We start from the raw sequence: 25,326 nt of genomic DNA, 5'->3' as shown, positions 1-25,326 counted from the left end.
AAACCATGACTGTGACACGTCCAGACATCTCCTATGCTGTTGGAGTACTCAGTCAGTTCATGCAGTCTCCTCAGAAAGCTCATTGTGATGCTGTTATCCATGTTCTTCACTACCTAAAGGGTGCAAGGGACTGATCTATCGTCCTAATCAGCATATAGAACTAGTTGGTTATTCTGATGCTGATTGGGTTGGTTCTGCTAGTGATAGGAGATGTACTACGAGCTATTGTACATTTGTTGGAGGTAATTTGGTTACTTGGCGTAATAAAAAGCAGACTACCATTGCCCGATCCAGTGCAGAAGCAGAATACAGAGCTATAGCTTGTACCACTGCTGAGTTGATGTGGTTACGGTCTTTACTCTAGGAGTTGGGATTTCTCGTGATTAAGCCTATAAAGATGTTTTGTGACAACCAAGTTGCGGTGTACATTGCTAGCAACCCCGTCTTCCACGAGAGGACCAAGCACAAAAAGGTGGACTGCCATTTTGTTCGTGATGCTGTTCTGAAGAAGCTGATTGAGACTCCTTTTGTTCCTTCGTCAGATTAGTTGGCCGATATGTTCACTAAGTCTCTGTTGGCTCATAGTTTTCGTAATAGTTGTACCAAGCTGAGCATAGGTAATTTGTATGCTCCAGCTTGAGGGGGAGTGTTGAGACTGATGCTAATCCCTATCGAGATTAGCGCTAGTTCCTTTGACCGATGGGGTCAATTCTATCCTATTGGCCCAGTACTTTTAGTTAGGGATACTTCTTCATGTCTTGGGGGTATTCTTGTATTTTCATTCTTATGAAAGAATATTAAGGTTAGGGAAAACCTGCAATCAAACCATGCTGGTAAGATTGCAGGTCTCTTCTCATCTTTTGGGGAGTCTCCTTCGTTGTACCTCTCTCTTCTCTCTTCACTTCTTTCTTTCTTTTTCTTTTGGTTTGATTATAAGGTATCTGGGATTGCAACAAATTCCAACCTGTATAAGTGTCATAGCCTTAACTCAAATGGCATCCCTCTTTCCTGCTAGTGTTTTGAGTCAAACAGATATAATGTTCCCAGCAACATTCAAGAATGCTTCCCCAATATGAGAGGGTCTTCGATTATCCAAAGAGAACTTTGTTTGACGGAAGCAAAAGGCAAGGGAGACCAAATTGCTTAGTTGAGTGCAGGAGTGCAGACTATGTATGATTGTGTCGGAAATAGATTGCTTTTGGAGATCCATTGAACCATTCAAGAAAGTTTTTTTATAATAAATATTTGAGAAGGAAGAACCAATGTCATGGAAGATTCTGCTGTAACTAAAAGTTTAGACCTTGAATACTGTTAGGATTTGGAATATCACCATACTGGCCCTCACTGAGCCAACAAATGAGACACCGCCTAGCTGCTTTTAACCTTGGCACATTAGTGTTCGTTATTTGTTTCTTCCTTCTCACTTACAAGTTGGTGTTCCTGTATGAGTTTTGGCCAGAATCACGTAGCTTTCAACTATATTAGCAATCCTTTCAATATATTTGATTAGATTTTGTTGTACTTTAAATAAGTCCATAACATGTGTTTTATCTACTCCATTATAAGCAGGGAACACGTAGTAGTGTTGTGACAGTTGGTTATATGATGAAACCTTCTCGGGAAGAAGATTTTGCAAAGGTAAGTCCTCTATATAGATATAACACTAGTCAGTGTAACTGTGAGAAGTGATCCATTATGCAAAGACTGTACACCATAATTATGAATATTTACTCCATAGCCATATTGGAAACAGGACTCTCCATTCATAGGGTTTTAAACAAGAGATCTAATACAGAATACCCACAGGTTTGGCCTCATGAAGTGCCTAGCCTTGTTTATTTAGCTGTTTAAACCAAACAGATGGAGTTTATACCATTTGAAATTCAAATTTTGCCAATTTTAACTGCCTATGAAACTTACTTCTCTTTTGGTTTTTTTGCTTTTGGACAGAGAGGTGCATTTCCTATGTATCCTACTCAAAATGGTTTGATATTTGTTCCTCTCACATTTGATCTCCCGCTTGAATCTCAACTGCAAGAAGTTGATGTGGTTCTACATAAAGCAACTGATGAAATTCTCACCATTGAGTTGAACAGCTCTTCAGAATTTTCAAACAAAATCTCCTATTCCAAGGGCATGCAGGAATTGGAAAGGTGATATTCAAAGTCTATCTAATTGCTTTCTGGTTGTTGTGTTGTAATAATCAATAAAAGATGGATTAACTTGACTATGCCTATTCAAGCCCTTGGACTTAGAGAAATTATCCCTGAATAATCTTGCATCTCTTTCTTCCTGCAAACACTAGAATGTTGCCAAACCATAAAGCCTAAAGGGATGGTCCTGCTTAAAAATCTTCCTCTAGGCAGATGATGAGCTTCCTTGGACTTACATACCTTTTTTCTTTGAAGGAAAGGTTGAAATTTTAGCAGCACTTAATGTGAACTTCCTCTGAGTGTATTCTACTATTCTTCACATCAGACTGATGAAGTATCCCGTCTTGATACTTTGCAAGAGAAGGAAGCCTATTGGACTATTTTGACTGACCTTACATGGAGCTAAACTTGACAGCCCTAAACTCAATGCGGGGATGCATTTGTGTATGTATATCGTAGTTATGTTCTTCCAGTGGGCAATCGCTCAAGTACAACTATAGTTATGTTTCCTCTTTATGCCACTACATATACTACTTTCTTCTCTCTCTCTCTCAGCACCCTCTTTCTTGTTCTCTTTTCATTTTTTAAAAAGAAAAAGGAACAGAATTGCCAGGTGCATATGCTTGTCTGTATTTGACATGGTCAAAAATGAAAAATAAGTGTCTTTTCAACACTGGTAAAGACAATTCCTATCTGTTGATTTGATACGCTTCTACCATATTATGCCTTTTGAGGATCTGGTTAGGAGTCTTGCAGGCTCCTCACTGATGAATAAACAGTCTTTGCTACTCCTCAGTTATTGTAAGGAAATTTTTTATGGTTGTTAATGAAGGTCTGATTTTGAATTTGGGCCAGGTTTTAGTATTAGTTTGGGTTGGACCTTATTTTCGTATCCTAAATGTTCTCTTTCCATGTACATTCGATTATTCTTCTCCCTTATAACAACTTTTCCATTGCTTTTAAATATTTGAGAATTTTAGTTTCTGATTTAGTTCTTGAAGTTAAATTTCTGAAATCTGACTCTTAGATTTGACATAAGATTTTATCCAAATCTACCCTTTAGATTAGAATCTTCTACATCCAATCTTTGAGTGAGCCCATAACTTGCAGTTCCATTGATAAATTTGCATAAAGTTGGATCGATCTTCATCAGTTATCCTTGGTTGGACCTCAAACTTGTCTCTCAGTGCCATAATTTGGAGCTCGACTCCCACGATCACTAGGAGTATTTATGTGGGAATAGTTTAGCCTCTAAAGCTAAGGATCTAATATTTTCTGGACAATTAGTTGGAAAGAGTTTGGAGATGTCAACATGGCAAGAATCTTGTTGTATTGGAGTTAAATATTTATATTTCTTGAAGGTTTTTAGACTAAGGTGTTTTCGAGTGATTCTTTCCCCCCACCTCCTATTAGTAACAAAGTTTTATTTATATAAGATCAGATCATAGAAGTACAATAACAACAACAACAAATACATAGAAGATGAAATACATAGAAGAAGAACAACAACAACACAACCAGCCCTCCACAAGAGGACCAATCAACAAACCCCAACCGAATATGCATGAAAACATGAATTCCCTGATTAAAGCTTGGCCAAAGAAATACCCCAACAGATACAATGAAGAATTCTCACAGACCAATCACAATGGAATTGAATTCCCAAACCAAGGTCTACAGTTCCTTGCTTAGCTAACTCATCCACGGCCTCATTAACACTTCTAGGATGCCAAGAGAACTGTATACTTATTTGAATAGCTAACTGATGAATAAACCTTATTAAGTGGCCATAACACCAGCACTCACCCCTCTCATCTGTCATCCATTTCATAACATTAGAAGAATCTCCCACCACTATAGCTTGAGACCACCCTTTATTTATAAAATATCTTTGCCAGTCTTGAGAGCCATAGTCTCTCCTCTAGTTAATCTCCTTTCCCTATGGGCCATGAAAATGCACAACCATACCTCCATCCCATAGTCTAACTACTTGACTTAGACCTTCAGGTACTGGGTTCCCTAGAGAACAACCAGCTATATTTAGCTTGGGCACTTTATCAGGAGGGGTCTGCCAAAGAATTATCCTCTTTGATCTTCTTTCCTTCATAAAGAGAAGAGGAGAGCTGGCTGTTTTCAAGTGGTTCTTCTCTTAGGCTTTGTATGATATAAAACTGTAGAAGGGAGTTCTATTTCTTGGCACCGTTCATCTTGCTGAGTAAATTATGTTTCTGGAAAAGTAAAAAATTAGTTTTTCTCTTATAACATGATTTTTTAGGGATGTTTCTGGATGTTTACATCATTTTAAAGCTTATTTTCTATTTTTGGTGATGCAAATGAACAGTTCTACATTGGATTTTATACGGTTATGCTCATTGGACTTTGTTCTTAAACAGGTATATCCGACATAACCCTGAATGTTGTGTAATTGACCCGCTCAATAACATATATCCTATGCTGGATCGGCTAAGGATCGAAGAGATTCTACTTGGGTTGGAAGATCTGAACAGAGAAGGTCAATGTAGAATCCGGGCCCCACGTTTTATAAAGGTTTTTTGGTCAGAATGGCTCTTATGTGCTACTTATTTTGAATTTTCCAAATTGATGGAGCAATATCGATAATACACTTTCTTGTCTCAATTCAAGGATTAAAGTATTGGTATCGGTCGCCGTATCGGTCGGCCAAAATTAAGATACGTATCGGAGGGTATCGTATCGTATCAGAGATATGCTAAGATACAATAAAGATACAGACATAAATGGATAGGAAACATTTTTTTAAACACTTTTGCATAAAGAATTTGTTAAAAAAAACTATTGATAACATGTATTTTGCATAAACACTAAATTGAGGGTATCGCATTAAGAATTCAAGGTTTGTAATTGTCCCATAAATGTAAAATCCTTGTTCTCAACCTTGATTTCCACTTTAGTTAGAGAGAAATATGGTTAGCAGCAACTTTGGAACAAAAACCCCTTAAAAAATTGTGTTTTTTTTTCTGAAAAATTACCCTTCTTGGCCATTATATGACCGTAGCGCACTGTATCGGTACATACAGATACTCACCGATACGTGCCGATATATATTGATACTCACCGATATGTACGGATAGATACATACCGATACTCACCGATACGTACTGATCGATACATATCGATACTCACCGATACGTACTGATTGATACATACCAATACTCACCGATTTGTACCGATACATACCGAAACGTACATTTCACATTGATTTTATATTTTCCATAGAGTCGTATCGGTGCATATCGTATTATATCGATGTGTATCGGTGGTATATTGATGCATATCGGTATGTATTGTAGGATATATCGATACGAAAGGATTTTAAAAATTCTATGTATCGTATCGGTGTTTCGTATCGGTCGGCTAAATTTAAGATACGTATCAGAGGGTATCGTATCGGTATCGGACATACTTTAAACCATGCGTCTCATTCAAATTTGTTGCCTTTATTATGGAATATCGACAAAATTGACCAGTTCCTTGGAAAATGAATTCATGAGTTACTATATTAAATGGTTTCATGGGTCTGATGCGGGAATTTGCAGTTCCTAATATTTAGTTTTGTTGCTTTTTGTTGTTTATTGTTTGTTTTGATGGTTTAGTTTGTATTTCCTTGGGTGTAAGCAAGTGGAAGATACTTTACTAATGCCTTCATGATTTAAGCAAGTATTGGTCCTCAGTCTTGTTTCCCCTATTCGGGTCTGGTTTGCTTGAAATATATTGGTATCATCTTGAATTAGTTGTTCACACTTTTATATGAAGTACACTACCTCTCAGATGCTCAAACACAATACTGATACATGTCGGGTATTCACCAATGATCTTGTTTGCATTGGCATTACTTAACTCTTTACTTAGAGTATATCCTGTCAGTCTCCATGGTTATCATATCCTTAAGTCCACCTTTCTCCAGATAACTTAATCCGAGCTGAGCCAAATTCAACTATATTCATACGTGCATCATACTTCATAATTATTCATTAGCTCAAATCAGGATAATTTTATTTTAATTAGGAAAAGGAACATCCAGTCTAATTGTGAATGAACCAATAATAAATCCACTAACTTGTGATCTGATGGATCTCTGGCAAATTCTGCCCATCCAGATGAACCAGGGAGCTCCAGATAAATAAGTGGAGTCAGACCATTGGAACCAATGAATTGCAGAGTCTCTTTTCTTCCCACAAACATTATCTCTTTCAAGTCTTGAAGGAACTGTAGGCATTCATTTACTGCCTGACATTGGAGAAGCCCTCAAAATTAGATTCTCAAAAGCACACATGCATCCTGAAGTAGTGGTTGACTCAGATCTTTTACTGCAACCAATCCATTTAGCTTTGGTTATCTGTCCCAAAGCTCGCTCCTTCAAACTGTCCATCACTGGAAATCTAATCCTTTACCTATTTCGAACTTTCGATGATTTTCTAGTCACAAATCCATCATATGTAATGACTTTTTCCAATGGATCTGATCATGATCCAGATTCATATCAAATTTGATCGATTAGAGTGTTTTATATAGGGTGGATTTTATTGGTTTGCCACTCAGCTTCTTTTTGGGGATCAGGAATCTCCTATATGGTAGTGTACTGGCATTCAAAATTTGGACATGCAGACCAGGTGCTTTTCAACTAACAGTAAGTTCAGACTAAACCGAGCTCACCACAAGGGAAAATTAAAATGGTGAATAAAGGTGAAGTCAACATTTTGGTATAGGTTAAAAAAATATTGGGTATCAGCCATCCACATGGCTCATATATGTGATCTGAGCTTCTAAGAGCATCATTAATATTATATTAATAATGCTAATAATAATGTTGTCATCATCTCCATATACTGTACTAGTTACATATGCAAAATAATTGCACAAGGGCCAGTCAACGAGAAAATGACCTTCACTCGTTTCTGTCTTCAAGTCTTGGTTCAGTTCATTCCTCTCTCGACTGTAGGATTTGATCCTACATTCCGTGTAGCAATCAATGTCTGGGGACCTAGAAAACCTTAACAGGGATTTGATAAACAAAAGTATGTATAATCATTTTGTGAACTTGTGACTAAGTGGTTTGTTCAAGCCTCCAAGGTATAATCTGAATCTTTTTTCAATCCATTTGGATTCTATGTCAGATCCAATAACATTAGATCTGTTGGAACTTAATGAAATCTAGATCAAACATGCAGTTGGATTGGATCCAGATATACCTATATCTGATTTGGACCCATCCCTTTTCAGCCCTAAGCAATTCCTTTCCAAGGAAAACATGAGAAGACCTAACCACTCATTGGTCCCATTTGACTGGTGATTGCAAGAGAACAATGCTCCATGAAAGTTTTATAATTGCAAGAGAACAATGCTCCATGAAAGTTGAGAAATATGAACATTGGCTGGTACGTATCTCCCCCACCCCCACCCCACCCCCCCCCCCCAAAAAAAAAAAAAAAAAACCCAAAGCATCTAATGAGAAATTGGATCTCATCTCCTAGTTCATGGGATTAGGTTATTGATGGTCAGGGGGATTTCTCTATCAGCTCTGGTAATTTTTGGATTATGTAACTGTTACTCATAGTCACAGAATTAATGGGTATTAAAATGTAGTACCATGTTCAGCATAAACTCACAAGTGGATGAGATCAGTTAAGAGTGTTGTCATTTGGAGATGGAATTGAACATCATTATGGATTGAATGGGATTCAGGCTTAGGATGGTTTTCACTAATATGTCGCCTTTTCAAGTCAATAAGGGTTTGTCTTTTCAAGGGGTACAAGGTATTTTATTTTTTCAGTGTTCTGTTTGTTTTTCCTAACTGATTGTTTCATATCTGTGCTCATTTTGTGTGCTTATTTGAGCATATGTGGATTTGCTAACCTTTTTACTCTCAAGTCCAGTCATGTTTGTTCTTAAATATGCAGGTTGACAATTTTAAAGAGGCTAATTTGGGAGGAAGGCTATCGGAAGCTGAATTACTTCTTCCAAGTATTGTAAAACCACAAGTTGCTTGTGGGGTTGCTGATGCCCACAGTATGGTATTAAGTTTTTGCATCTTAGTTCCTGTTCATTTTGGGGGTCTGATATTAATAGGACATTCCACTTTAACATCTTATCTCAAAATTGAGCTTCCAACTTACTTTGGCAATATATATTTACTGCAAGTGGGAAGTTCAGAAACTTTATCTTGATGAGTAAATTTAAAAATCATTATACAAATTCACCAAGTCTCTCCATATGATTTTCTAATATGTTCTCCAAAAATTTAAGTGATTTAATTGAAGTGAATTTGGAAGTCAGAAGGAACTTATGGTACATTTCCCAGGAATATTTGTGTTAGGGATGGGAGTCATTCTCCTTGCTGCACAACCTTTATCATTATCAAAACATATTAGGGGTAACCATTCTTTACCTAACTCATCTGATTTATTTGATTTGAGGATGCTAATGTCTGCTTGAGACGGGTAAACATTCTTTACCCGACTCATCTGATTTAATTGATTCCAGGATGCTAATGTCTGCTTGAGACCTTGGTCTGGATCTGACAAGAAGTTATGATACCAGCTCGTGTCTCACAAGGAACTGACCTGTGAGTTTCTAGCCACCCCTATGACATTTGGTGGGTCATGAGGTGGAGTTAATCTTATTTAAAAGAAATGTACAGCAGTACAGGGTCTCTAGCCATAGGCATATAAATTTCTATTTACATTTTGCACCATAGTTTTGTTGTATTCCAAAAGAAAGCAGTCATCAAGACCAATTATTTTCGAGTATGATTTCTATTTATGCTTTAATAGTGGTGATTTTAGCGTTTATTTTAAAAACTTTTCCAGGCATTTTCATTGTTAAAAATTTGGTACATGTTCGTTTTGACAATGGGTATCTTATCGTCCAGAGTTAATACTATAAGTCACCAATACTGACAAGTTTAGGGGACAATTTCTTCATGCCCTACTGATGCTGCTATTTTTATTTATTTATTTTTTTTTTTTTGGGAATGCATTAATCATTATGTAGTTATTTAATTTGTAAGTCAGAAAATTTGTTTCTTTTCTGATTCTAGTAACTTTTTATTATGGTATAGGCTATCACCTTTAGAATTGAAGATTTTGAAGACCTATCTGTTCCTCTTCCAGCTGTTATTCAGGTACACAAGAAATGATTCTGCTGTAATTTTTTCATTTCTTTACTTGCTCCAACCTTGGTAGCATTACCATTTTAATATTTTTCCGAGAGAGATCAATAATAACTTGAAAGCCTACTTATCACTGAGTCGTTGACTAGCTCTCTCTGTCCAAGATTCAGGATCTTGGACCATTTGTTTTTCTGGTGAAGCCAACCAAACCCGAAGTCTCTATTTGGATTTCAGGGCTATGAATGCACAGCTTATAAATTTATAATAGAAATCAGAAAAGAGGCTTGCTGGATTTTCTGTTCCAACAGACTGTCATAGAAAATTCAGAGAGAGAGAGAGAGAGTTCACAGGACACAAACTCTTCAAAACTGTATTTCATTCTATTTCATCAAATAAAGAGAAGACTACATCTGTATTTATAGAGTTTTAGATTCATAACTTGCTAAACTAAGTAAAAGAAACTACCCAAAAAAAATTAGGACTCCTTAAGAAATACTTAATTGCTATCCAAGACTTTCCTACCGTAGGTATGAAAGGGACCCGCAAGATCCCTACGTAAGATCTAATATATAATTAAACTTCCCTTACACGACATACAAATGGGTCTCACTAATAAAACTTAAATAAAAGAATATTAATAATTTATACAAATCTGTCTTAATTTCCAAGATCCTCCCACATCATTTTTACGTTTGTCCTTGATCTTACTGGATAAGTTCTTTACCATGTGTAACGTCTAGACTAACTAACGTGAATCATGTGATCCTAGAAGTGGTGCCAGTTGTGGACCATGGTACTTCTGCACAGAAGATTGAGTTGTGGTCTGATTAAATTGATAGTCTATGGTTTGGGTTGAGACTGCTGTTCCAAGCTGGAGTGCTTGTGTAAGTTTTGAAAAGGTATTGATGAGATTGAATGACTAAAAGTCTAAAATGATGGTGGAAAACAAAAAGAAAGTCTTTGTAGACACTGCTGTCCTTCCATTGGTTGATCCCACCTGTTCTTCAAGGTAATGTCTGTATGTTTCAGTTTCACTCTGATTGTTCATTCAATTGAAATAATCATAGAACTTGTGGTTGTACTCTTTTTTCTTTCATCCTCGTGTAGGAGGCCTCCTTTCACTGATCATCTGATCGAAGCTTAACCATCCACTTTTCAGATTTGTAGTACCGTTAAATGGTTGTAATAATTTATGGAACACTACTAGGTCAATTTTAGTTGACAGGAAATTATGTCTTGCTCTCTGCATGTGGTAGTGTATGGTTAAAGCAACTAGTTATTATCCCTAGTAGTATAGCTTTCTTCTTATCCATTAATATGTTTGGAATGAAAGGTTACACATTGTTGGAACTGCAGGAATATGTAGATCACTCGTCTTTGCTGTTCAAATTTTATGTCTTAGGTGAGAAAGTTTTTCATGCTGTCAGGAAGTCTACACCTAATGCCGTAGTCTTGTTCTCTTCATATGAGAAAAATGGACTCAAACCTATTACATTTGACAGGTGCATCTCTCTCTCTCTCTCTCTCTCTCTCTCTCTCTGATCTATTCATGTTCGTGTTTCTGTTGACCATATCGACCCACACTTCCTTCTGCAGCCTGAAATCTCTACCTACTGCTAAAGAAGACGTCACCTCCAAGACCAATAAACATGCTCTTGATCTGGGATTGGTGACAGATGCTGCAATTTGGATGAAGAGAACACTGGATCTTACTATCTTCGGTTTTGATGTTGTTGTAAGTGACCTTTCCAGTTTACAACTTAGATTGTTATAAACCTATTGCTCCATGTGTTTAAATGGATACTAGTATTTGCAAGAAAGGAGGCATTACAGTACTATGAGTGAACTGGAGGAAAGTCTTAGGCCCTTAGTATGATGTCAAATCAAGGTAGCATATGCTAGCAGACCTTAAAGTGTGGTGCAAACAACAATATCTCTATATATGTTCCAGATTCCATGGAGGACTAGGGCTTCCCTTGTTGCTTCTGTGTGGCCTACACCATCTATGAATGTGAACCAATTGACATCTTATATCTCTTTTTATGGTTTTCAGTCAAAATGGTTGCCAAGAACATAGTCCATGTATATACAACTATTTATATTCTCCTCCTGTATTTCTTTTGAATAGTTGATGCGTGCCTTGTGTTTCCTCACTATTGATGCATATAATTATCATAATATATATATTTTTCTCTTCCCGTTCAGATTCAAGAAGGCAGTGGAGACCATGTCATTGTGGATGTGAACTACCTACCTTCATTCAAGGAACTGCCCAATGATGTTGCCATGCCCGCCTTTTGGGATGCTGTCAAGGCCTCATATGAATCAAGAAAGGGCAAGCTAGCCAAAGACCCATTTCCCTGATTGCATTTCCTCCAGGAGTTTGGCTTTAGGGGACATGGTTAACCAAGGGAAGACCCTGGTTCAACTGATGGGTCATTCTAACAAATCAATGGAATCATGAATGTTCTGGCATTTCAACCGGTTCGATCCGCTAGCCTATCTATACTTTTCATGAAATGAGTTAGGTTTATACAGTTTGGCTGTTGTACCACATGAACTTGGGACTCCACCACATCCAGTCTTGAGTGTTTTAATTGACCAGTTCATATAAGGACTACAAAATGTTTTGCCTTAATGGCTTGGTGTACCTTATAATTTAGTAAGTTAAAAATGTCACCAAGTTTGCAATGGAACATGGCTTGAATTGATCAATTCATGCTGCATTTTATGGCACAAGGTTTCCCCACGAACCACATCAATGATACAAGTAACACTGGTGTCCTAGCAGGAAATTTGTTATATTGTTCAAGCACTTCAGCCATGGAGGACAGAAGTAGAATGGATTTGTTCATGAGAATGCTGCAGTACAACATTAAACATGAGCAATTCCTTATAACTAAAATAAAATAAAATATAATGGGATGAACCCAAATCCATTATTAGAATCAGTTCTCAACCATGCAATCAAGATCCCAAGAAAGTGACTTTTGGCATACTAAAAAACCAACTATCCCACAAGATTCAGAGGGGGAAAAAAAAAGGCAAAAATGCAAGTGACCGACAAAAAGATTAATTTTGGAGAGAGAAGACATAATACCTTTAGGGCATGTTTCGTTGTGTAAATCTACAGATTAATCTTTTATAGATTTACAATTTTGTGTTTTATGAGTTGTTTGGTTCACTAAAATGACGTTCATTAGGGAGGTATCTACTTCCAAAGAATTATCAATTTTTATTGAATGTCATTCATAGCATGTGAAAATCATTTGTAGTCGCTGCATTGGTACAATGAGCATCGGGTGGCTAGAAGACCCTTGAGGCATGTATCCACATGCTATCAGTTGTCGATGTTCACTATACCTCACCACTCACTATAGAGGATGTGGACTACATTCATAGCTGACTACATTCATAGCTGATTCATAGCTGAGATCATCTGGATCCGTTTAAGCTGAGACCAAACTGTATAACACACTTGCTGGCCCTGCCAAGTACTCAGTCGCGACACCAATAATGCCCTTAATCCACATGTTTCCAATCCAACGGTCGATAAGTCGGTCCCACTTCTAAAACGTACAACGAACAATAAGCCATTGATATACGATTCGGTCATAGACTGAGGTATTAACTGTCGAAAACCCGAAGAGCGAGTCAGCGAGATTAGAACCGAGGTTGTCATCTCTCTCGTGAGCTCGTCTGTCCTTCTCCTGTGTCTCCGGTCCCAGACGCTTTCAAAATTCCAAGACTCGAGCTTGTGAGGGAGTTGATGGCGACACGTTCTGCATCAACGGCACGAGGTGGTGGTGGTCGCAAAGAGGCAAGCAACCCAGACGCGACGGCTAAGGCAACTGTTGCTGATCAGATATCTCAGGCCGTTCAATCCACTTCCAATCTTCTTCATCTAATGCAGGAATCCTCTCCTTCCCAGGTCTCTCTCTCTCTCTCTCTCTCTGATGTATGGTTTCTTGCAAATGATGGGTGCTGCACTTGCAGTTTTAATCTTAATTTTGAAGTATATGATTGTATTTAGTTCAATTGAATTCACTGCCTTTACAGAACCTTGTCGAAACTATTAGGTTCCTTTTTTCCTCCAATTTGTTTATATTTTTTAGGGGTTTTATCTTAATGGTCCAACAACTAATGCCTAATGAGGAATACTCGAAACTTTCAGTGGAAGGATGAGAGTGTCACAAGTTGTGGCCCTAATATTTTGGTGGTGGTTTCTTATCGTTAAATTTTAGGTTTCCAAGAATGTTACCAGTGGAGTGTTTGTTCTGAATCTAGGCTGTAGGTCGACTACCAAATGAATTTATCTTCCGTTACTTTGGAGTAGCTGCAATTGCTGAAGAAATGGGTAGTACTTGCTAGATGGTTCAATATGTATAACAAAGACAAATGGTGCATGTTAATTCCCTTGAAGGCCGAAAAGGATTAGGGAGGAAGTAGCATTATTCAATTGAAAAATAATGTTGTTCAATGTCTTATGAATGTAAAAGGAAGATATGATACTCTAGCTTGAAAATTGTATCTTGAATGACTAGAAAAGTGGAAACAAGACGCGATATATTTTGATCATTATGAGAAAATTCAAAATCTTTGGAGACACAGCCAATCATTTATTCCCAACCATTGGGTGAGTAGAATATGATACATAAATCAGTTAATAAAAGAATAGAAAATGCTTTTATTGTGTCGCTTGAGTTATATAGGAATTCCTATAGCCAAGCTTGCTTGTTAGTTTTTAATTTTAATTAAAAGAAAAAAAAAACCCAGAAAAAACGGTTTCACAAATACCTCTTTTTCTTAAACTGTCTTTTGTATTTATTTTGAAGTTGCGTTGTACATTGTAAAGTTGTACCTGTATGTATAGATAAATATCTATACATGTGGAGGCATCTAGAATCTTATAGATAAATCTACACACGTGGAGAGGTATGATACAACATATGGACAAGTTTACATTCTAGAATCTGAGAAATGCAAGTTCAAATCATTGCCTCTCATCTTGTTCTCATCTGCTGAACTAATTGCTGCTTCGACCATGGTAAAGGTGGCATATATAGATCAATGCTTCTTGTTTGCATTAATTTCCTTTTCCTCTTAATAACCAAAAATGTGATAAATTTTCCTCTTAATAACCAAAAATGCTTGATTTTATCACCATAGATGGGCTCCTTTACTCAAAATTTGTTGCAAGGGAAATGAAATCAAAACAAACCTAAAATGGAAAATTTTGTGATCATTACCAGAAATGAGTAACTATTGATTGAACATTTTAAATCTGGTTACTATGTAGCATTTGAAAAGTTTAGTTACCATATTCAAAGTTATAATGCAGTTCAGGGTTCTAGAAAAGATTCTGGAAACAAGAACTTCAAATTTATCGGGATCTATGTAGAATCAATAGAACAGAGCAGGGACATACAAAAAATCTAGATAAGAAGATGACTAAATCTAGCAATCTGAAAATTGAACCAGAAACAGGGGTTCCACCTGGTGTGGAATTAAAAGAATTAAGAAGAAAAATGGTAGAAGAGAAGAGACTAAGATCAAACCTGATAAAAGCAGATCAAAAGAAGAAGAAGAAGTGAGGAAATCAGGTTTGGGATATGAATCTAGTATGCACTTCTCAAAAACACCAAAACTCTTGAAAAACTAAAATTTCTTTGGTCAAAACATCCTTAATTTGATGGGTGGTGTATAACATGTATAAAGATCTTCTGAAATTCCTAAATTGATTCATAAAAGGACTCCTAATGAAGAACGTAAATGTTCATAAGAGGACTCCTGATGAAGAAAGTAAATAAACTGAAAATATAACTCTAAAATGCTATTTAATATTCTAATCTAACTCAAACATTTGACTTAAATTTTAATCCCTTATATTTACTGTTTTTTCACTACACTTTGATTTGAGCTTCTACTCTTTGTGTGGGTCCATAGTGATTACGAATAGAGTTTTTGAACCTTGGGATCGCCACCAATTTAGAGTTTCTACCCCTATCCTAATCATTGTAGCCAATAGTGAGATTCTCCATTTACTTAATTCATACAAAAATGAAAGCAAGATGGAGATTGCCAACTTTATAGATTGTGTTGATACCCTCAAGGCCTCAAAACAGCTTTTAGTACAATCCAGACAATGATGGCATCCATGCAAGTTTCTATTGATTGACTGGTGATGTCTGATAAAGGAAAGAGTCCCATACAATCTAGATATTCTTCCAACTCCATCCCACAGGGTTGCATGACCCATCTCATCGTACACCACCACCACCATATGGAGTTGGTCAACACGGTGATCCTCTTTATGGAGCTAAAAGAGGAGCGAAGCTAGACGTCCTCAATTTTTATAGGGATAACAACCCAGAGCAGTACCTTGACTGGGTTCACAGTTTGGAGATATTCTTGGATGGTATGGGTTGACTCAAGCTAGAAAGATTTTATTTGTGGAGGCTAAGCTGAAGGGCATAGATTGAGTCTAGTGGATCAAACACCAGCAATAAAATCGGATTCAAGGCATTGTGTTAGTCACTATTCAGGCTGAAATGAGTGAGGCCTTGAAACGGAGAATCATGCCTACCAACTACAAGCAATGCATGCACCTCAAGTTTGCACAATTGAGATAGGAAAGCTTTAAAGTTGAGGAGTATGTGACCAGATTTTACTACATAGCCACTTACTCTGATTTTGAGTGGGATGAGAAGGTATTGGTGGCAGAGTTCTGCAATGGGTTGCACCCTCAAATTAGTGTTGCACTAGCATCCACTCGACTACCTATGATGGAGAATGATGCACAGGTGGCATATCAGCCTATCAGGTAACAAAAAGTTTGAAGTGGCCATACTGTTGAAAGACTTTTATAAATACTTTCTCTAAGGGTGATAATTCTAGTTCGCAACAGTCTCCCAAAGGAAATTCATTCAGCAATCCACAGGTTAGCAGTTCACTTGTGGCATCTTCGAGACCAAACCATCCTTATTCTCAACTTCGGTGTGATTTTGACAGACATTCTATGAAGCCATTGGCTGAGTTACAAAGCTTCTCATGCAAAGGGTAAGAATTTTTCTGCTCAGTGTCCTAATCATTTGTTGCTTTCGTTGATGAACAACAATTTATGGCTACTACTGAAAAGGAGAAACAAAGGAGCAACCTAGTACTTGTGAAGTCAGAGTAAGATCGTGAACCTAATGAAATTAATGACAGTGATACTAATGGAGAGCTGCAACATTGTTGTTGAGTCCGGTAGACACTGAAAGGGGGCTGAATTAGTGTGTCTAATTTCTCTTCTTTAATAAGTGACTAAGCGTACGGGTTGACTTAGCAATCTCTGCAAACACTGTACCTACTAGCACACAGTCGCATGCACTCAGCCTTTCATAGGCTCTTCTAAGTGTGCACACCCATTCCACATTCCATGTACTTCTAAACAATACAATGCAAATAGAAATCCACACGCAACACAAAGAATTTTACGAGGTTCGGCAAGATGCCTACGTCCCCAGAGTAAAGGCTTCGTACCTACTTAATACATTACGTTAACTGCACCTGCAGTTGGGAGTACCCACACCCAGGTTTTTCAACAGACAGCTGAGAGGGCACACACAGAGCTGTACAAATAGCAACACTCACTGCAAGGGAGCACCCACCCCCGATGTCTAGTAGCACCCATTAAACCCCTTTTCCAGAGTTGAAGCAACAATAATGGGCTTATAGAGATTTTCCTACAATCAAGCTTAAGCTAGCATGCTTTCACAACAATAATCTCCTATTACTAGCAGTCATACACTATCACAGACAATAATGGCAAAGTAAATGTAAGGATAGAAAATCTCACAACCCTTGTTTGGTTTTTTCAGAGATGTCTCAAAGCACCGTCTCTGTAGACTAGAATCTTCAACTCCCCTTTAGATTGAATCTTCCATGTGAGCAACACAAGCATGGCACCTCACAAAGCCTTTCCCTTGTCTTCTTACACTTTTATGCACAAATGGGGCCAACCTCACTTCTTCTCTCTCTTCTTATGGTTTGGAATTAATGAACCATCAAATCTCTTCAACTACCTTCTCAAACCACCACTAATGGAGTAAATATAACCTCCATTAAGTAATAAGACCAATTCAGTGACCAACTAACAAAGGGGGAACTTCCTCTCTCAAATCCGTGGGTTTCTTCAGCTTAAACAATTGTTCTAAGGCTTCCAAATGGTAGTGCACACAAAAAAAAAGTTTGCAACTTGAATGACCGATTTGGCCTGGTGGATAAATATTTATGGCCAAATGAAGTTGGGCCAATGAGAAACCCCAAAAGGAATCTGTCAAGGCATCGTAGTCAATGTTGGCAATGTGCAGAGTAGCGACACAACTTACAACCGTTGGATTAAGCCATAAAGGGCGCCTTAGATTTGAACCATTGGATCCATCTGACGGATCTCTAATCTTGACCGCAAGATTGGAATAGGGCGTTGACACAGATCTAAGGTAGATGCAGGTGCTGACGTCATTTGCAGGTTTGTTGTCGACCCACCATTGGTCGAAGGTAGCGGATATGAGGACAAGCATTGGATCAAGAGCTAAAGGTGGGAAGCTTCAGTGGCCCTTGGATCAGTGCCTAATGCTTACGATCAATGGGATTGTGGTTATGGGAATCTTCGACGATAGTGCAAATGCACGCGTATAGCACACAAGCTAGCGGAATCAGGTGTAGCGTGTAGCGTGTAGCGTGTAGCATGTAGCATGATGCATGAAGCACTTCACCAATCAGAGAGCTCACGGGAGAACCAATAGTGCATGTGTCAGTGAAAATCCACGCATGCTACAGGATTAGGATCAAGGCCACTTGGTCCTTTCAGATCCATCGATCTTGGATCTCTTCAACTTCTTTTATTCACACAGAGACCCCTCTAAACCAAAAAAGAGTGTTGAAAGTCCCCTTTTACCCATTTGACCAGACTTTCACTTTTCGAATAAAGCCCTCCAATCCTCAAAATATTTCTGAAAGAACCTAAACAACTCGAGAGGTATTTCCAAAATTAAATTTTAGATTTTCCAGACTAGTTCATGGAAAACTGAAAACTCCATAACTCTCATACAGATTCTGATTGAGCCGAAATGAAAAGGGGATTGATCACGACTCAATGCTCCACAAACTTCCAGAACACCCCATCAATAGTCTCAGTCGTGTAAAAAGACCGAAATGCCCTTGATCATTGCGAAATCCGTAACTTCTTCATCCGATGTCGAAATGGGCCAAATCCGGGTGGTTTGGAAAGAATCTTTATGCTTGCAAGCTTACATATAGGATTTGACACCCAAAAAAGTCATCTTTAATGCTGAAAATGCCCCCAAGTGGAAATAAACCAAAATTGCCAGTTTCGGGCCAGAAAATCTGCACCATCTACCATGGTTGAATCAAAGCACTCAAACATCATCGCACACTGTTGGCATCTCATCGGAGAGAGTGGACGTTGCCATGTCATTACTGCCATGAGACTGAGGGTGCCAACAAGGACAACCAGAAAACAACAATTTTGTGAATTTCGTCCACTTTTGCCTACACAAAATGTTTTAAGGAGGATGATTGGCGTCAAAATAGTATTTTCTAGATCAGAGTGAGATGCAACAATAGTTTGTGCACCATGGTAATCAACAGTGGTAGTTGTACCATTGTTGTTTTAGAAGACACCATTCACAAGCTCAGTTTGAAAATAGAGTTGCACCTAACCCCTATATAGTTTCGTGGGTGAGCAATACAAATCTCAATATCAACAAGCAATGTTTGCTTGCGTACTCTATTGGTGGGTTGATCGACACCATGCAATGTGGTGTTCTATCCTTAAAGGTGTAAGACATCCTCTTAGGGCAATTGTGGTTGTTTGATAAGAAGGCACAACATTGTGGTTATGAGAACACTTATTCTTTCAAATATGGTGGACTTGAGATTTTTGTCAAAGGAAGAGAATTTTTGCAATAGCATTCAACTGGTTGGACCAGCATATGACCGGGTTTGGAACTCAAACCCAGAGGAACTGGCCCAGCCCGGATATTTTTTATCTAACAAGGGCTGGTAGTGGTTATTTACTTCTTTGGGTTATTTTCTTTTATTATTTTATTTATTATTTATGTTGATAGACTCGTAGAAGATAGGCTAGTTAGTTTTAATTTATTTTAGTCTTAGAGTTAGAATATGAAATAGAGTTTGAGCCGTTTCGGTTTTACATTCCAGTTAGGAGTCTTAGTTCTACAGCTTTAATTATGGGTATTGCTTGTAAGCAATGGACATGGTTGAATAGGGAATGAATTTTTTTGTTGGTTGCTGCCAATAGCTGTGAATGTGACTTTCTTTCTCCGTGCAACTCTGAGTTCCGTCTCAGGTGGCTTCCCTTGCAGGCCTTGCCTCTTTGGGTCTCTAGTGCAGAGCCTAAGCATGTCATAGGTCTTGGAGAAAGATATCAGCCTGAGAACTCTTAAATTGCCTAAGTTGTCTCCAACCAATTTTGTTGTTGGTGTCCTGAAATATTCTGCACTCTAGTAGTCTACTAATGAGGGGATAAATCCTAAAATACAGTAATTTTTCACTTGTATCTCCAAGAGTTTTCTGTTGGGGCAACACTAGCCATTTTATTGTGGTGTACATGGATAATCTGTTTTAGATTCTAGATATGAACTGTTCCCATTTTTGCCTCATGGTTTCTTTATAAACTTTCTAGTTGTCTGGAATGCTATTGATGGATGGTTCTCAAGTCTTATGAAGATTCATGATCATAGTTAGCAAATACGGATTCGGGAATTATTCGGACGGAGAATTATTCGGAATAATTCGATTGATTAATTTAAGGATTCGGTCAAAAAAGCGGTCAAAAAAGCTTATTGGGGTTTTTTTTTTATTTATTTATTGTTTTTTATTGTTTTTTTTTTTTTTTTAAATACTGTTTAAGTGGACCAAATAATTCGGTTTAATTCGGATTCGGTCAGAATTTTTGATAAAATTCGGAAAAATTCGGTTCGGCCGAATAATTCGCTAATTATTCGGCCGAATAATTCGCTAATTATTCGGCCGAATAATTCGCTAATTATTCGGCCGAATTGATAACACTGTTCATGATATATATGCAGTATGGATTGATTTTCTTTTTCTGTGTAAATGTTCAAATGGTTTGTGTAATGGTTTCAATCAGCTTCCAAGTTGATGAAATATCCTCCCTTCTCTGGGCTTGAGAATAGCAGCTCAAAGTAGGGGAAATCTACTTATGCATTGTTGCTTATAAGTTAGTTTTTTCATCTTCATTGCAGGCCCTCCTACTGAAACTTCCAAATAACCTTGTAGCGAAGACCTCTACCATCAAGAATACTGGGCAAGTAGGTGATGCCTTGCAAAAGTTTTTGCTTGACGGCGGGATACTTTTCTCCTTCCTAATCTTCTGGTTTCTCTTGTGGGATTTAAAGCAGGTGCTGGAGCAGATGCCTCGGGTCATATCATCCTTGGATGCTTATATGGAAAATGGACTGCACAGGTTCATTTTCATGTTTTTGGTGATTACATTTTCTTAATATTTTTTTTTGAATGCCATGCCACAGACCTGCGTTAAGATTCTACCCCCTACCCCTACACTTCAACCACCAATTGCTATCCAGCTTTCATGTCCAAAATATATTCTCTCATTTGACAAGCAAGAAACATGTAAACAATGGGGGATTAGTATTGAAAAAAAAAAAAAAAATAGTTGGTGGATTCTGTAGAAATTACCATAGGCCGTAGCGTATTTCTAAGGAGTTTCTTTCTTTTTGTATTTTGCTAATTTCCTGCTGCATTATCCATCGCATTTCATTATTTTCATTCCTTGCCCTTGCCTCTCTCTCTCTCTCTCTCTCTCTCTCTCTCTCTCTCACCCACCCACCCACCCACAGATCATATGTTTTAAATTTTTTTTGCTTCTGTTTTTCACCCATCTAGAAAAATTCCGCAATACTTCATTCTCTCCCCCTCCCCAATCTTGCACTCACCTCAGCATTAAATATTATTGCATTTCTTACTTTTAATGAGTCCCACTTTATTTTCAAAACCGACTAACATTATAAGTGGCTTAATAATTATTCTATTATTTAACAAATTTTATATTCAGTTAAACCAAATTAACAAACAATTGAAATAAAGTACTTCCAGGCTGTATTTTAACAAATGAACTCAATTGGAGTTTCAGGTTCGGTGGTTGTTGTAGTTGGATATTCGTTGTTTCCTTTAGTAAATGTTGGGGTGGATATTCATAACCATTGTTGTATACTCTGCACATTAAGTTTTCTCGATTAAAAGAAAAGGACTTGGTGAAGAGAATCTTCAGAAGATTTGATTTTTTTTAGATCATCTTATCATGATCTTTGGTGGAAGTGATCTCAAGGACCTATTGAGGGATGTGTCAACTCTATAACCTGTCATGTGCTTGTAAATCAACATATTTGCAAATACTGAGACAAGGTTTGTGAATAAGCATATTTGGGCAATACCAAGGTTTAGTTGGGGTTTTTTTTTTTTTGGGGGGGGGGGGGGGTGGGGGTTGGGGGGAAAACAATTGGCTTCCTATACTAGCTACTGATAAAGCAATGCTATAGTCTGTACTTGGAAATTTCTGTAATCTTTGATCTTCCAGTACCCCGTTTCTCTTCTTTATCCTGATTGTCTTCAAGAAAGCTTTTGATTCTTGCAGTGTTCCTCATCTGAAGACTGTAATCCAGTTGCTTTGTAACATGGAAAGCTCCCAGCTTAGCTATGGCTCTCAAGTTCATCAGTCCCAAGAGGTACAAAAAAATGATCTTGCCTCGACTCTGAAATTATTTTGCTTTCCTTTCTTGGGTTTATGTTTTAGAAGTGTCCTCTACATCCTATAGTTTGGTCCTTTCTCACAAGAACACTTATAGTTTTCGAGATTCTCTCACTCACTATCTTATGGGGTTGCTGAACTCCGTGGAAATTTACCCTCTACTACTGTGTCAGAATTGGATCCAAGATAATGAGGAGCACATACTTGTACTTCCCTGGTTATGGTAAATTGTTGCTAAAGTGGAGATGGGAGAAATGGGACTCCCCTAGCCAATCAGTGAAAATCTATTACTCTGATTAATAGGATTGCCTGCCAGATGTAATCTTCTGACACAATGCAATGGAAAGACCTTGCATTTGGTTTATGGAGACTTAAGATCAATTAGCATATGTTCAACATTTTTACTGTATTTAGTATGCATGTTTTGAAACTTGCACACAGTAGTGTTTTGAAGTGAGTTGTTGCTGACCTACCACTTCAAGGAAAACGAATATGACCTGTTGATTTTCACATGTTGGATTGCTTTCCTTCAGAAGTACTCGTTGGAGCAGGACAAGTGAGGAAAGGAACACAAAATATTAGTGGCATCATCTCCCCCGTCGGGATTATGGAATACTATTTGGAGCAAGATGAGAAAGAATGCGAAAGGCAAAAGTTTTGGTAAAGCTCAGTGTCATTATGAACCTCCTAGTTGTGAGCACTCATTCAAAAGAAGTCACTGATAATGAAGAACAAAGAGGATGTTAGCAATCTATTCTGCTCTCATTTGTCATCATCATTTTTTTTATTTTTTTTTTCCGTCTAGGTTTGTGAAGTTGTATTCATCCTACCATTGTTTAATTAGCATAAATGAAAATTATAGCAAATATTTTGGCTTATTTACCCTCTTTTTTTCGAATGTGATCTGATCAATAATTAGGTTGGTGTCATGGTCCATAGACCCATACCCTATGTGGTGATTTTACTTGAATTAACTGACAGGACTGTTTTACCAAAAAGAAAAAAAAAACTGACAGGACTGGATTGATGTGGTTCAAATTGGAACTGGGCTGATGACTCTCCCGGGTTTGATAGGATTCATTCCACCATATGCACATTCCCTTTTCTGTGATGAATTTGTTAGGAAGCTTAGCTTACAAGGGATTGTCTCTCTTCTTCACCTCAATATCATAAAAATTGGCCCACTAAAAGGAAAAAAATAAAAATAAAAATAATCTGTCTGATTATGGGCTTTCTGTTAATGAGGGACCAATTTATATACCCATAGATCAAGGGACTCAAAGTCCCCCTTTAAATAAAAATCAATTTTATGAAAAAATAAAGTTATCTAGGCCATGTCTTCTTTGTCTAACAGTTGGAATGGACATATTGACTGTTCATATAACAGAATAGATACCTTTAGTAATAATTCGCCAAAAAAGAAAGAAAGAAATGAAAAGAAATCTTGAATGATTCTTTACTTATCGGTTATTCTCTAGAATCACAATATGGGCCATAGGATACATTATATCATTCTATCCTATCAAGCTTTATCTTTGACTAGACTTGCATTTATAGAGGATTAGGGAGACACAAAGGATCTAAACACCATAATATGGTTATAAGAATAAGGGGAGAGATTTCTATAATTCAGATGCTCTCCATTTATCATGATATGACCTTCTGATAGGATTCTTGGATGGTGATAATGATTTCCATCATTAAAGTAATAGTACATGGTTGGAACTATTATTCCATGGAGAAAGAGTTGCCACGTGGCATAGCAATCCAAAAGTGGAAACCGGCCATCTTTTTGTCCTTTTCCGTCATTTTAATAAAAGGTAGTGGGCTTTTCGTCTTTCCGTCAAACTGTCGTTAAGCAAACCCGAGCCCCTCAACAGTGAAAAGCCAAACTGAAAAACCGCCATGGAAGCTCTCACGGCCTCTTGAAGCCGAGAAAAACGAGAGGACATGAAACTGTGAGAAAACCTAAACCTAAACCTAATCTTGAATTTGCAACTTTGATGTATTGATTCAAGGAAGAAGAAGATGTCTTCTCTCATTTTTTCCGCACCGTCGTCTTCTTCTGCTCTGGTTTCCCGTTCCTCGTGGAGCTGTGGATGCTTCGTTTCCAACGAGTCTCGCCATCGAATCTCTCTCCGGAATGGCGTGGTTAGTCATTTCTATCTCCTGTTAATCTTATTCACTTGAAAAATACGATTTCGATGTCTGAAGTTTTTGAGGGAAATTCAATTTCATTACAGAGTTCAGGGAAGAGCCCGAGTTAGATATCTTCTCTGGTTTTGAAATTAAGTACGAAATTTTATTTTTTATATTTTTTGTATGAGAAATGTTTGTGTTATATCTTCAGTTATCACTTATTGCAGCATAGCTAGTTTATTTATTTATTTATTTTATTTGCGTGTTCTTTTTAATATATTTTTGTTCTTATTTATGTTGATGCATGTTGTTGTTAAGAGGTGTGATTTGGTGGAGCCGTTGAAGTATGAGAATGGAAAGCCATGCGTTCCAATCCTTAGTGGGCTGGCCGTGCCCAGTTTCTTGTCTTCGTCTCACCCTGAAAATATAAATAACGAGAGTGATACCAGGCTGCGTATTTTCTCTGGCACAGCCAACCCATCGCTTTCTCAGGTGAATAGTTTAGTTTTATCTTAGCTTTTTAGTATTTAATAGTTTTTGTTTTTCTTGTGAAAATTTATCATTTTTATACGAGATAATCTGATTGTCTTCCCCATCTCAATTTACTCTTGAGTGCTTCGTGTTGAGTTAAAGTGTTCATCAAAAGCCAGCAAAGTTCAGTCAAGTACAGGAAAGACCCTGTTGTCTTCCTTCAAGCTTTTGTGTTCTTGCATATCTAAATTGTGAACTTAATAGGCTGAGATTCGTAAGCTGTTTTAAATATACAATGCTTTTTCCCTGTAAACCTGTTGCATGCTATATCTACATGGGAATACAGAAATTTATTATTTTTTTCTTTTTGTGGGGTTCCCATCCTCATTTGGCTTGCTTATAATTTCGAGTCAAGTTAGTTTCATTTCATGGAAGTGTCATCTTCTACCTTCTGTAATATTTCATACATTAATAATCTTTCATTGGAATTCTGATTTACATATTCTATAGCTTAGTTCTTTTTTGAAAATGTGAGCCTTAACTTGAGGGCTGCTGTATTAATTCTATTTTTGGCTGACCCCTTTTTTTTTTTTTTTTTT

The 25,326-nt window shown here is 37.5% G+C and overlaps 3 protein-coding genes across 6 annotated transcripts in view; all 3 read left to right on the top strand.

Annotated features, from left to right (window-relative positions):
- Positions 1-5: 5 nt before the first annotated feature.
- On the top strand, positions 6-12,036 carry LOC122059111 (inositol-tetrakisphosphate 1-kinase 6-like). The gene is made up of 11 exons (XM_042621804.1): positions 6-120; positions 202-242; positions 365-499; positions 1,567-1,638; positions 1,951-2,153; positions 4,547-4,700; positions 8,090-8,203; positions 9,250-9,312; positions 10,657-10,802; positions 10,897-11,035; positions 11,506-12,036. Exons 1-11 carry the CDS (start codon positions 6-8, stop codon positions 11,662-11,664), a joined length of 1,341 nt encoding a protein of 446 aa, XP_042477738.1. The 3' UTR covers positions 11,665-12,036.
- Positions 12,037-12,799: 763 nt separating this feature from the next.
- LOC122060045 (tobamovirus multiplication protein 2B) lies at positions 12,800-22,995 on the top strand. 4 transcript variants are annotated; one of them, XR_006134205.1, is made up of 5 exons: positions 12,800-13,231; positions 20,595-20,660; positions 20,751-20,834; positions 22,004-22,094; positions 22,651-22,995. XR_006134205.1 is itself a non-coding variant. In XM_042623189.1 (5 exons), exons 1-5 carry the CDS (start codon positions 13,070-13,072, stop codon positions 22,675-22,677), a joined length of 411 nt encoding a protein of 136 aa, XP_042479123.1. In that variant the 5' UTR covers positions 12,862-13,069; the 3' UTR covers positions 22,678-22,995. The 4 variants fall into 4 exon arrangements, 3 of the variants coding, with proteins under 3 accessions (XP_042479124.1, XP_042479125.1, XP_042479123.1); XM_042623189.1 differs by having other exon boundaries at positions 12,862-13,231; positions 20,751-20,815; XM_042623190.1 differs by lacking the exon at positions 22,004-22,094 and having other exon boundaries at positions 12,802-13,231; positions 20,751-20,815.
- Positions 22,996-23,968: 973 nt separating this feature from the next.
- The window catches only part of LOC122060044 (ribose-phosphate pyrophosphokinase 1-like), an 11,806-nt gene continuing 10,448 nt past the window's right edge, over positions 23,969-25,326 (top strand). Inside the window, exons 1-2 of the mRNA XM_042623188.1 lie at positions 23,969-24,268; positions 24,575-24,748. Of these exons, the coding sequence (XP_042479122.1) occupies positions 24,146-24,268; positions 24,575-24,748 (297 nt within the window). The 5' untranslated portion in view covers positions 23,969-24,145. The remainder of the gene's footprint in view (positions 24,269-24,574; positions 24,749-25,326) is intronic.

Source organism: Macadamia integrifolia, chromosome 13 (assembly GCF_013358625.1).
Source record: "Macadamia integrifolia cultivar HAES 741 chromosome 13, SCU_Mint_v3, whole genome shotgun sequence".
Lineage (NCBI taxonomy): Eukaryota > Viridiplantae > Streptophyta > Magnoliopsida > Proteales > Proteaceae > Macadamia > Macadamia integrifolia.
The sequence above is the reverse complement of the archived record's forward strand: the minus strand, read 5'-3'. Positions and strand labels throughout refer to the sequence as shown.

Bases quoted from the DNA above. Each gene is read 5' to 3' on its own strand.
- LOC122059111 (XM_042621804.1), top strand. From the start codon at position 6: ATGACTGTGACACGTCCAGACATCTCCTATGCTGTTGGAGTACTCAGT. The intron at 500-1,566 runs GTTCTGAAGAAG...CTCCATTATAAG, and splicing joins GCCATTTTGTTCGTGATGCT to CAGGGAACACGTAGTAGTGT. The intron at 11,036-11,505 runs GTAAGTGACCTT...CTTCCCGTTCAG, and splicing joins TCTTCGGTTTTGATGTTGTT to ATTCAAGAAGGCAGTGGAGA.
- LOC122060045 (XM_042623189.1), top strand. From the start codon at position 13,070: ATGGCGACACGTTCTGCATCAACGGCACGAGGTGGTGGTGGTCGCAAA. The intron at 20,661-20,750 runs GTAGGTGATGCC...GATTTAAAGCAG, and splicing joins CCATCAAGAATACTGGGCAA to GTGCTGGAGCAGATGCCTCG. The intron at 20,816-22,003 runs GTTCATTTTCAT...TGATTCTTGCAG, and splicing joins ATGGAAAATGGACTGCACAG to TGTTCCTCATCTGAAGACTG.